The following is a 13,376-nucleotide window of genomic DNA, read 5'->3' as shown; positions in this document are numbered from 1 at the left end:
CTCCACATCTATGGCACCCCCCCAGCTCCCCAGGTACTATGCTACATCCTGGGTACGGCAGTGTCACGCCGTCTTGGGGTTGACTTGCCTGAAAGCGGAGAGTCACACCGCACCAGCACTCCTGACCGCCCTGAACGCAAGGTGGAATTCAACACTCCTAATGTTTGACCGCCTGCTCCAACAAGAAAAAGCTGTTAATGAGTATTTGTATGACCGGGGTGCTAGGACAGCCTCTGGGGAGCTGGGGATATTTTTGCCGAATTACTGGACGCTCATGCGCAATGCCTGTAGGCTCATGCGTCCTTTTGAGGAGGTGACAAACCTTGTCAGTCGCACCGAAGGCACCATCAGAGACATCATACCATTTGTTTTCTTCCTGGAGCGTGCCCTGCGAAGAGTGCTGGATCAGGCAGTAGATGAGCGTGAAGAGGAAGAGTTGTGGTGTCCATCACCCCCACAAACAGCCGAATCAGCATTGCTTGCTGGACCTGCGGCAACGCAGGAAGAGGATTGTGAGGAAGAGGAGTCAGAGGAGGAATGTGGCTTTGGGGAGGATGAGGAGGAGGAAGACCGAGCACAACAGTCATCCCAGGGTGCTAGTTGTTGTCACCTCTCTGGTACCCGTGGTGTTGTACGTGGCTGGGGGGAAGAAGATACCATCAGTGAGATCAGTGAGGAGGAGGAACGCGACATGATTAGCTCAGCATCCAACCTTGTTCAAATGGGTTCTTTCATGCTGTCGTGCCTGTTGAGGGACCCTCGTATAAAAAAGCTGAAGGAGAATGACCTGTACTGGGTGTCCACGCTCCTCGACCCCCGGTATAAGCATAAAGTGCCTGAAATGTTACCAAATTCCCGCAAGTCGGAAAGGATGGAGCATTTTCATAATAAATTAAAAACTATGCGTTATACAGCGTATAAGGGTGATGTCACAGCACCACGGGAATGTAACAGGGGAAGAGATGAAATTAATCCTCCTCCTCCCACGACCACGGCGGCAAGGACCGGGCGCTTTCCTGACATCTTGTTGATGGAGGACATGCGTACCTTTTTAACTCCCATGCACCATCAGAGCCTTTCGGGATCCAGCCTTAGAGAAAGACTCAACCGACAGGTAGCAGACTACCTAGCTTTAACTGCGGATCTCGACACTCTCAGGAGCGATGGACCCCTTGACTACTGGGTGTGCAGGCTGGACTTGTGGCCTGAGCTATCCCAATTTGCAATGGAACTTCTGGCCTGCCCCGCTTCAAGTGTCCTGTCCGAAAGGACTTTTAGTGCAGCAGGAGGTTTTGTCACTGAGAAGAGAAGTCGCCTAGGTCAAAAAAGCCTTGACTATCTCACTTTTATAAAAATGAATGAGGGCTGGATCCCGAAGGGACTGACATTGGGCGATACATTTGAATAAAAAAACTACTGATGATATGAGCTGCCTTGGGCTACAACTGGTACACAGGCTGGCCTTTTTTTTTTTGGTTATAAAGACGGAGGACTTGCTTGACTTATCCGCCAACAACTAGTGTTCAAGCCACAAGCTTTTAGGGCACTTTATAAATGTTTTACAAACATCGATTTTTCTGGCCGCTGCTACAGCAGTTGCTCCAACAATACCCCAATGTTTCAGTCATTTATACATTCCTAATTTTTCTGGCCTCTGCTGCATCTTTGTGGGTACAAAACTCAAATAAAAAAAATAAGGCACATAACACTAGTGATTAAACTGTTACGAATTGTACAGCTTTACACACCACTCATATCCGGTGGACCATTCAATTGAACGCAAAATGCAACAAATTTGAAAGAGTAGGACCGACCAAGCATCTTTATCCGTCTCTTGGTTGATCTAAATTATCTCCGTGTTCCATCTATGACATACCTGTACTCTATTGTGCAAAAGGGTGGCATATGTTTTGTTTCATGCTGTTGTGCCTGTTGCGGGTCGTGGCCCATGATATAAAAAGGCTGAAGGAGAACGACCTGTAGTAATGGTTGCCCCATCCAGTTTTTATAGAAATGTTCCTGGTTCCTCTCAATTATCTTTGGGTTTCTAAAATGGATGCCATACCTGTACTCGCTTGTGCAAAAGGATGGCATATGTGGTGGTGTTTCCTGCAGTTGTTTCTGTTGAGGGTGCTGGACCCTCTTATAAAAAAGCTGAAGGTGAACGACCTGGAGTGGGAGTCCAAGAATGGTTTTTGGTGCTATTTCACTTTTACAAACAATTATCTGTGGGTTTCACAAATCAATGCCGTACCAGTACTCTATTGTTCCAAAGTATGCCATATGTTCTCTTTCCTGCTGGTATTTTGTTTGAGGGTCCTGGACACTCTTATAAAAAGGCCTCCTTTTTCCTTTCTGACTTTGCCGTCGGGTTGCCGCAGAGATGAGCAGCAAAGTTTCTCGTGATACGCTTTATGAGGCAGTGAGGGAATTACTCACAGGGTCAAAGAGGAAGAAGAGAAAGTTTTTGGAGACAGTGGAACTGCAGATCAGTCTAAAAAACTATGACCCCCAAAAGGACAAGCGTTTCTCTGGCACCGTCAGGCTAAAGTCAACCCCTCGCCCTAAGTTTTCAGTGTGTGTTTTGGGAGACCAGCAGCATTGCGATGAAGCAAAGGCAGTAGAATTACCCCATATGGATCAAGAGGCCCTAAAAAAGCTGAACAAAAACAAGAAGCTAGTAAAAAAGCTTGCTAAGAAATATGATGCATTCCTGACCTCAGAGTCTCTCATCAAGCAGATCCCTCGTATCCTGGGACCTGGGCTGAACAAGGCTGGCAAGTTCCCCTCTCTGCTCACTCACAACGAGAACATGGTTGCAAAGGTGGATGAAGTGAAGTCCACTATTAAGTTTCAAATGAAAAAGGTCCTGTGTCTTGCTGTTGCATGTGGCCATGTAAAGATGAATGAGGAGGAACTTGTGTACAATATTCACCTGTCTATTAACTTCCTTGTGTCTCTCCTGAAAAAGAACTGGCAAAATGTGAGGGCTCTGTACATCAAGAGCACAATGGGGAAACCACAGCGTCTGTACTAATTGACAGATTCCAATAAAGTTTCTTATCAAAGAAAAAAAAAAAAAAAAAGGCCTAAGGTGAAAGAGGTGTACTGGGTGTCCACTCATTTTTATTTTCTATTTCTCATTTGACCTAAATTATCTCTGGTTTTGTAAAATCAATGCCGTTCCTGTACTCTATTGTTCAAAAGGATGCCATACGTCCTCTTTCCTGCTGGTGTTTTTTTTGAGTGTCCAGGACCATCTTATAAAAAGGCCTAAGGAGAAAGAGGTGTACTGGTTGGCCACTCATTTTTATTTTTCTATTTAACAATTGACCAAAATGATCTCTGGGTTTGTAAAATCAATGCTGTACCTGTACTCTATTGTTCAAAAGGATGCCATACGTCCTCTTTCCTGCTGGTGTTTTTTTTTTGAGGGTCCAGGACCCTCTTATAAAAAGGCCTAAGGAGAAAGAGGTGTACTGGCTGTCCATTGAATCATTTTTTTTATTCAAATTTACATTTTAAAATTTTTTTTTATGGGTTTCTAAAATCTATGCCTTTCCTGTACTCTATTGTTCAAAAGTATGCCATATGTCCTCTTTCCTGCTGGTTTTTTGTTTGAGGGTCCTGGACCCTCTTATAAAAAGGCATTATGGATAAAGAATTGTACCTGGTGTCCATCCAATCTTTTTTTTTAATTCAAATTCACGGTTGCAACAAATTATCCCCGGGTTTCTAAAATCAATGCCTTTCCTATAATCTTTTTTTCACAAAGGATGCCATATGTCCTCTTTCCTACTGCTGGTTTTGTTGAGTGTCCTGGAGCCTCTGCTAAAAAGGCCGAAGGATAAAGAAGTGTACTGGGTGTCTATTCAATGTTTTTTTTAGATTTAACAGTTGTAACTTATTTTTTCTGTCTTTCAAAAATCAATGCCTTTCCTGTAATCTATTTTTCAAAAGGATGCCATATGTCCTCTTCCATGCTGTTCTTTCTGTTGAGGCTCCGGGGCACTCTTTTAAAAAGGCCTAAGGATAAAGAAGTGTACTGGGTGTCCAATCAATGTTTTTTTTCTATTTCCCTGGTCATATAACTGATCTCTGTGTTTCTAACATCAATGCCTTTCCTGTAATCTAATTTTCAAAAGTATGCCATATGTCCTCTTTCCTGCTGGTGTTTTTTTTGACGGTCCAGGACCCTCTTATAAAAAGGCCTAAGGAGAAAGTGGTGTACTGGGTGTCCATCGAATCATTTTTTTGATTCAAATTTACATTCGCAAAAAATTGTCCTCTTTCCTACTGCTGGTTTTGTTGATTGTCCTGGAGCCTCTGCTCAAAAGGCCGAAGGATAAAGAAGTGTACTGGGTGTCTATTCAATGTTTTTTTAGATTTCCTGTTTGTAACAATTTTTTTCTGTCTTTCTAAAATCAATGCCTTTCCTGTAATCTATTATTCAAAGGGATGCCATGTGTCCTCTTTCATGCTGTTCTTTCTGTTGAGGCTCCGGGACACTCTTCTAAAAAGGCCTAAGGATAAATAAGTGTACTGGGTGTATAATATATGTTTTTTTAGATTTCACGGTTGCAACTAATGATCTCTGTGTGTCTAAAATCAATGCCTTTCCTGTAATCTAATTTTCTAAAGTATGCCATATGTCCTCTTTCATGCTGCTGGTTTTGTGGAGGGTCCTGGAGCCTCTGCTAAAAAGGCCTAAGGATAAATAAGTGTACTTGGTGTATAATCGAAGTTTTTTGTGATTTCACGGTTGCAACTAATGATCTCTGTGTTTCTAAAATCAATGCCTTTCCTGTAATCTAATTTTCTAAAGGATGCCATATGTCCTCTTTCATGCTGCTGGTTTTGTGGAGGGTCCTGGAGCCTCTGCTAAAAAGGCCTAAGGATAAATAAGTGTACTTGGTGTATAATCGAAGTTTTTTGTGATTTCACGGTTGCAACTAATGATCTCTGTGTTTCTAAAATCAATGCCTTTCCTGTAATCTAATTTTCTAAAGGATGCCATATGTCCTCTTTCATGCTGCTGGTTTTGTGGAGGGTCCTGGAGCCTCTGCTAAAAAGGCCTAAGGATAAATAAGTGTACTTGGTGTATAATCAAAGTTTTTTGTGATTTCACGGTTGCAACTAATGATCTCTGTGTTTCTAAAATCAATGCCTTTCCTATAATCATTTTTTTCAAAAGGATGCCATATGTCCTCTTTCCTGCTGCTGGTTTTGTCGAGGGTCCTGGAGCCTCTGCTGCGCATAATAAAGAAAAAAAATTAATTTAACTTGACTTAATAACTGAAGCATGACTTCAGGAGTCAGGTGTGGTTGTAGGTAGTGGTTGTTGTTAGCAGATTATTTTTATTGCAAATTGCAATTGCCACAGCGTGCATCACTAGTCCAAATTTTAATTTTTTTTTTCCCATTCAGGATTAGTTTGGGGTACGGCGCAATATTGGAAACGCAAAAAACAGGTCTCCGTACCCGTTGATATAAGGGGTGACTACTACTGCTTTTACCAGGCTCCTCTTGGATAGCCCCAGAAAGTGTGACTATGAATCCCAAAAAGAAAATTAAATTAAGGTTGAAAACTAACTCCAAAGTAACTTGGAAGACCTGGAGCTCCTCAAACACACGTCCTACCTTAACAGCTATAGGCTTTCCTGTAATCTAATTTTCTAAAGGATGCCATATGTCCTCTTTCATGCTGCTGGTTTTGTGGAGGGTCCTGGAGCCTCTGCTAAAAAGGCCTAAGGATAAATAAGTGTACTTGGTGTATAATCAAAGTTTTTTGTGATTTCACGGTTGCAACTAATGATCTCTGTGTTTCTAAAATCAATGCCTTTCCTATAATCATTTTTTTCAAAAGGATGCCATATGTCCTCTTTCCTGCTGCTGGTTTTGTCGAGGGTCCTGGAGCCTCTGCTGCGCATAATAAAGAAAAAAAAATTAATTTAACTTGACTTAATAACTGAAGCATGACTTCAGGAGTCAGGTGTGGTCGTAGGTAGTGGTTGTTGTTAGCAGATTATTTTTATTGCAAATTGCAATTGCCACAGCGTGCATCACTAGTCCAAATTTTAATATTTTTTTTTTCATTCAGGATTAGTTTGGGGTACGGCGCAATATTGGAAACGCAAAAAACAGGTCTCCGTACCCGTTGATATAAGGGGTGACTACTACTGCTTTTACCAGGCTCCTCTTGGATAGCCCCAGAAAGTGTGACTATGAATCCCAAAAAGAAAATTAAATTAAGGTTGAAAACTAACTCCAAAGTAACTTGTAAGACCTGGAGCTCCTCAAACACACGTCCTACCTTAAAAGCTATAGGCTCCCCAACCCACAAATCTTAACTTTTTCATGCCAATTGATATTGCCACAGCTGGAACAACAGTAAATAACATGTGCGTCACCACAGTCTCCGAAGCTGTTGTCGGATGTATACAAAAACACTGATAAAGTATTCCTTTAGGAGCGCAAAGAGATGGCTACCGGAACACCAGGAACTTCACAAGAGTGGCTGTATTGTGTTTCTGGTGATGTTTGAGACATCTGGGTAGTGTACAGGGAGGGCAAAAATCGTCTCCATCTCTGTGCACCAAAGGACATGACGTCCTTGTCATCCATAAGCACATGAAATTGCTGGCATTTTTGTTGCTTCAAGAAGTTCATTTTTTGTGGTGATAGATAGTGCTGAATTAAATAAACTTTGGTTTCCTACCATACTCAAGACAATCTTGTATTTCAAAATTCGTACTTGCTGTGGGAAACAGTGGCCTGTCCATACCAGGAAGATGATTTAGACAGAAGTAATGAGCTCTGCTTGCAGGTGACACATGTTTATCGTCAATCATCAAAGGGGTTGCGTGCAGAATATGGCTGATGGCCCCTTATTCACATGTTTGTCCAGAGCCACAACATTTGCAAACAGCCAGAAGAAAGGTTGTTTCTCACCAGCCTAAGTTGAGCTTCATTTAACAAATGCTGATATTCAAAAAAATAGACAAACAGTGCCTTAAATAACACATTTGCGATATGGATTCACCAGAGCAAGGTCATTGCAAGTACTAAGTTCCCACGATAACAAAATTAAAATGCCACAACTATGCAATCTTCACTTTCAGATTATTATTGTCACACTCCATTGTACTCCTATGCCCAGCTCCCTGCTCTTGTTTTTGTTGAGGGTCCTGGAGCCTCTGCTGAAAAGGCCTATGGATAATAAAGTGTACTGGGTGTCTGTTCAATTTTTTTTTGGATTTCCCGGTTGCAAGTAATTATCTCAGTGTTTCAAAAATCAATGCCTTTCCTGTAATCTATAATTCAAAAAGATTGACATATGTCCTCTTTCATGCTGTTGTTTCAGTTGCGGCTCCGGGACCCTCGTATTAACAAGGCCTGAGGATAAATAAGTGTAACCGGTGTCTAATGAATGTTTTTTTCTATTACACGGGTCATATAAATGATCTGTGGGTTTCTAAAATCAATGCCTTTCCTGTAATCTTTTATTCAAAAGTATGACATATCTCCTCTTTCATGCTGTTGTTTCGGTTGAGGCTCCAGGACCATCGTATTAAAAAGGCCTGAGCATAAATAAGTGTCACGGGTGTGTAATCAATTTTTTTTTCTAATTTCACGGTTGCAAATAATGATCTGTGAGTTTCTAAAATCAATGCCTTTCCTGTAATCTTTTATTCAAAAGTATGACATATCTCCTCTTTCATGCTGTTGTTTCGGTTGAGCCTCCGGGACCCTCGTATTAAAAAGGCCTGAGCATAAATAAGTGTCACGGCTGTCTAATCAATGTTTTTTTCTAATTTCACGGTTGCAAATAATGATCTGTGGCTTTCTAAAATCAATGCCTTTCCTGTAATCTTTTATTCAAAAGGATGACATATCTCCTCTTTCATGCTGTTGTTTCGGTTGAGCCTCCGGGACCCTCGTATTAAAAAGGCCTGAGCATAAATAAGTGTCACGGCTGTCTAATCAATGTTTTTGTGTAATTTCATGGTTGCAAATAATGATCTGTGGCTTTCTAAAATCAATGCCTTTCCTGTAATCTTTTATTCAAAAGTATGACATATCTCCTCTTTCATGCTGTTGTTTCGGTTGAGCCTCCGGGACCCTCGTATTAAAAAGGCCTGAGCATAAATAAGTGTCACGGCTGTCTAATCAATGTTTTTGTGTAATTTCATGGTTGCAAATAATGATCTGTGGCTTTCTAAAATCAATGCCTTTCCTGTAATCTTTTATTCAAAAGTATGACATATCTCCTCTTTCATGCTGTTGTTTCGGTTGAGGCTCCGGGACCCTCGTATTAAAAAGGCCTGAGCATAAATAAGTGTCACGGCTGTCTAATCAATGTTTTTGTGTAATTTCATGGTTGCAAATAATGATCTGTGGCTTTCTAAAATCAATGCCTTTCCTGTAATCTTTTATTCAAAAGTATGACATATCTCCTCTTTCATGCTGTTGTTTCGGTTGAGCCTCCGGGACCCTCGTATTAAAAAGGCCTGAGCATAAATAAGTGTCACGGCTGTCTAATCAATGTTTTTGTGTAATTTCATGGTTGCAAATAATGATCTGTGGCTTTCTAAAATCAATACCTTTCCTGTAATCTTTTATTCAAAAGTATGACATATCTCCTCTTTCATGCTGTTGTTTCGGTTGAGGCTCCGGGACCCTCGTATTAAAAAGGCCTGAGCATAAATAAGTGTGACGGCTGTGTAATCAATTTTTTTTTCTAAATTCACGGTTGAAAATAATGATCTGTGGGTTTCTAAAATCAATGCCTTTCCTGTAATCTTTTATTCAAAAGGATGACATATCTCCTCTTTCATGCTGTTGTTTCGGTTGAGGCTCCGGGACCCTCGTATTAAAAAGGCCTGAGCATAAATAAGTGTGACGGCTGTCTAATCAATGTTTTTGTCTAATTTCACGGTTGCAAATAATGATCTGTGGCTTTCTAAAATCAATGCCTTTCCTGTAATCTTTTATTCAAAAGGATGACATATCTCCTCTTTCATGCTGTTGTTTCAGTTGAGGCTCCTGGACCCTCGTATTAAAAAGGCCTGAGCATAAATAAGTGTCACGGCTGTCTAATCAATTTTTTTTCTAAATTCATGGTTGCAAATAATGATCTGTGGGTTTCTAAAATCAATGCCTTTCCTGTAATCTTTTATTCAAAAGGATGACATATCTCCTCTTTCATGCTGTTGTTTCGGTTGAGGCTCCGGGACCCTCGTATTAAAAAGGCCTGAGCATAAATAAGTGTCACGGCTGTCTAATCAATGTTTTTGTCTAATTTCACGGTTGCAAATAATGATCTGTGGCTTTCTAAAATCAATGCCTTTCCTGTAATCTTTTATTCAAAAGGATGACATATCTCCTCTTTCATGCTGTTGTTTCGGTTGAGGCTCCGGGACCCTCGTATTAAAAAGGCCTGAGCATAAATAAGTGTCACGGCTGTGTAATCAATTTTTTTTTCTAAATTCACGGTTGCAAATAATGATCTGTGGCTTTCTAAAATCAATGCCTTTCCTGTAATCTTTTATTCAAAAGGATGACATATCTCCTCTTTCATGCTGTTGTTTCGGTTGAGGCTCCAGGACCCTCGTATTAAAAAGGCCTGAGCATAAATAAGTGTGACGGGTGTGTAATCAATTTTTTTTTTCTAAATTCACGGTTGAAAATAATGATCTGTGGGTTTCTAAAATCAATGCCTTTCCTGTAATCTTTTATTCAAAAGGATGACATATCTCCTCTTTCATGCTGTTGTTTCGGTTGAGGCTCCGGGACCCTCGTATTAAAAAGGCCTGATCATAAATAAGTGTCACGGCTGTCTAATCAATGGTTTTGTGTAATTTCATGGTTGCAAATAATGATCTGTGGCTTTCTAAAATCAATGCCTTTCCTGTAATCTTTTATTCAAAAGTATGACATATCTCCTCTTTCATGCTGTTGTTTCGGTTGAGGCTCCAGGACCCTCGTATTAAAAAGGCCTGAGCATAAATAAGTGTGACGGCTGTGTAATCAATTTTTTTTCTAAATTCACGGTTGCAAATAATGATCTGTGGGTTTCTAAAATCAATGCCTTTCCTGTAATCTTGTATTCAAAAGGATGACATATCTCCTCTTTCATGCTGTTGTTTCGGTTGAGGCTCCGGGACCCTCGTATTAAAAAGGCCTGCGCATAAATAAGTGTCACGGCTGTCTAATCAATTTTTTTTTCTAAATTCACGGTTGCAAATAATGATCTGTGGGTTTCTAAAATCAATGCATTTCCTGTAATCTTTTATTCAAAAGGATGACATATCTCCTCTTTCATGCTGTTGTTTCGGTTGAGGCTCCGGGACCCTCGTATTAAAAAGGCCTGAGCATAAATAAGTGTCACGGCTGTCTAATCAATGTTTTTGTCTAATTTCACGGTTGCAAATAATGATCTGTGGCTTTCTAAAATCAATGCCTTTCCTGTAATCTTTTATTCAAAAGGATGACATATCTCCTCTTCCATGCTGTTGTTTCAGTTGAGGCTCCGGGACCCTCGTATTAAAAAGGCCTGAGCATAAATAAGTGTCACGGCTGTCTAATCAATTTTTTTTTCTAAATTCATGGTTGCAAATAATGATCTGTGGGTTTCTAAAATCAATGCCTTTCCTGTAATCTTTTATTCAAAAGGATGACATATCTCCTCATTCATGCTGTTGTTTCGGTTGAGGCTCCGGGACCCTCGTATTAAAAAGGCCTGAGCATAAATAAGTGTGACGGCTGTCTAATCAATGTTTTTGTCTAATTTCACGGTTGCAAATAATGATCTGTGGCTTTCTAAAATCAATGCCTTTCCTGTAATCTTTTATTCAAAAGGATGACATATCTCCTCTTTCATGCTGTTGTTTTGGTTGAGGCTCCAGGACCCTCGTATTAAAAAGGCCTGAGCATAAATAAGTGTCACGGCTGTGTAATCAATTTTTTTTTCTAAATTCACGGTTGCAAATAATGATCTGTGGCTTTCTAAAATCAATGCCTTTCCTGTAATCTTTTATTCAAAAGGATGACATATCTCCTCTTTCATGCTGTTGTTTCGGTTGAGGCTCCAGGACCCTCGTATTAAAAAGGCCTGAGCATAAATAAGTGTCATGGCTGTCTAATCAATTTTTTTTTCTAAATTCACGGTTGCAAATAATGATCTGTGGGTTTCTAAAATCAATGCCTTTCCTGTAATCTTTTATTCAAAAGGATGACATATCTCCTCTTTCATGCTGTTGTTTCGGTTGAGCCTCCGGGACCCTCGTATTAAAAAGGCCTGAGCATAAATAAGTGTCACGGCTGTCTAATCAATGGTTTTGTGTAATTTCATGGTTGCAAATAATGATCTGTGGCTTTCTAAAATCAATGCCTTTCCTGTAATCTTTTATTCAAAAGTATGACATATCTCCTCTTTCATGCTGTTGTTTCGGTTGAGGCTCCAGGACCCTCGTATTAAAAAGGCCTGAGCATAAATAAGTGTGACGGCTGTGTAATCAATTTTTTTTTCTAAATTCACGGTTGCAAATAATGATCTGTGGGTTTCTAAAATCAATGCCTTTCCTGTAATCTTGTATTCAAAAGGATGACATATCTCCTCTTTCATGCTGTTGTTTCGGTTGAGGCTCCGGGACCCTCGTATTAAAAAGGCCTGAGCATAAATAAGTGTCACGGCTGTCTAATCAATTTTTTTTTCTAAATTCACGGTTGCAAATAATGATCTGTGGGTTTCTAAAATCAATGCCTTTCCTGTAATCTTTTATTCAAAAGGATGACATATCTCCTCTTTCATGCTGTTGTTTCGGTTGAGGCTCCGGGACCCTCGTATTAAAAAGGCCTGAGCATAAATAAGTGTGACGGGTGTGTAATCAATTTTTTTTTCTAAATTCACGGTTGCAAATAATGATCTGTGGGTTTCTAAAATCAATGCCTTTCCTGTAATCTTTTATTCAAAAGGATGACAGTACTACCAAAATACAGCCAATGAAGGGCCTTAGGAAGACTGAGCCAAGGTTGGATTGTAGTATTTGGTTAGGCTAATCATGATGGCCATGTAGACCACCACCACCGAGAGTCCTGGAAGTAACAGGGATGATGAGATGAAAGAGCTAAGAATAGTAGAACTTGAAACAACAGAGTTAGCCATGGGTGTTAGTGCAAAACCGCTTGGCTTTTTTTTGGCTTTGGGTGTGGCTATTCCTGCAGGCCATATAGAGCTGACAACATTCGGTGTCGTATCAGCTATTAAACTAATAAGAACAGTACTACCAAAATACAGCCAATGAAGGGCCTTAGGAAGACTGGGCCAAGGTTGGATTGTAGTATTTGGTTAGGCTAATCATGATGGCCATGTAGACCACCACCACAGAGAGTCCTGGAAGTAACAGGGATGATGAGATGAAAGAGCTAAGAATAGTAGAACTTTAAACAACAGAGTTAGCCATGGGTGTTAGTGCAAAACCGCTTGGCTTTTTTTTGGCTTTGGGTGCGGCTATTCATGCAGGCCATATAGAGCTGACAACATTCGGTGTCGTATCAGCTATTAAACTAATAAGAACAGTACTACCAAAATACAGCCAATGAAGGGCCTTAGGAAGACTGAGCCAAGGTTGGATTGTAGTATTTGGTTAGGCTAATCATGATGGCCATGTAGACCACCATAGTAATAAGAACAGTACTAGCGAAATACAGCCAATGAAGGGCCTTAGGAAGACTGAGCCAAGGTTGGATTGTAGTATTTGGTTAGGCTAATCATGATGGCCATGTAGACCACCACCACCGAGAGTCCTGGAAGTAACAGGGATGATGAGATGAAAGTGCTAAGAATAGTACTACTTGAAACAACAGAGTTAGCCATGGGTGTTAATCCAAGACCGCTTGGATTTATTTTTGTATTGGGTGCAGCTATTCCTGCAGGCCATATAGAGCTGACAACATTCGGTGTTGTATCAGCTATAAAAATAATAAGAACTGTACTATCAAAATACAGACAATGAAGGGCCTATGAAGACTGAGCAAAGGTTGGATTGTAGTATTTTGTTCGGCTAATCATGATGGCCATGTAGACCGCCCGGAACAGGGATGAAAGTGCTAAGAATAGTACTAATTGAAACAACAGAGTTAGCCATGGGTGTTAGTCTAAGACCACTCGGCTTTTTTTGGGGTTTGGGTGCAGCTAATCATGAAGGACAGATAGACCTGCCACCATTTGGTGTTGTAACAGGTATGAAAATGCAAAGAACAGTACTACATAACACAACCTACTTACCATGGGTCCGAGAACATATGTTTGGTTGTTATATTTTGTAAGGGTAATCATGCAGGCCATATAGACCTCCACCGATAGGGTGAGTATG

General features: G+C 40.4%; 1 protein-coding gene across 1 annotated transcript; it reads left to right on the top strand.

Moving 5' to 3' along the window:
• The first annotated feature begins 2,347 nt into the window (after positions 1-2,347).
• LOC128651477 (60S ribosomal protein L10a-like) lies at positions 2,348-3,086 on the top strand. The gene has a single exon (XM_053704517.1). It carries the CDS (start codon positions 2,384-2,386, stop codon positions 3,035-3,037), a length of 654 nt encoding a protein of 217 aa, XP_053560492.1. The 5' UTR covers positions 2,348-2,383; the 3' UTR covers positions 3,038-3,086.
• The last annotated feature ends 10,290 nt before the right edge of the window (positions 3,087-13,376 follow it).

Source organism: Bombina bombina, chromosome 3 (assembly GCF_027579735.1).
Source record: "Bombina bombina isolate aBomBom1 chromosome 3, aBomBom1.pri, whole genome shotgun sequence".
In the NCBI taxonomy this organism is placed as follows: Eukaryota; Metazoa; Chordata; class Amphibia; order Anura; family Bombinatoridae; genus Bombina; species Bombina bombina.
The sequence above is the reverse complement of the archived record's forward strand: the minus strand, read 5'-3'. Positions and strand labels throughout refer to the sequence as shown.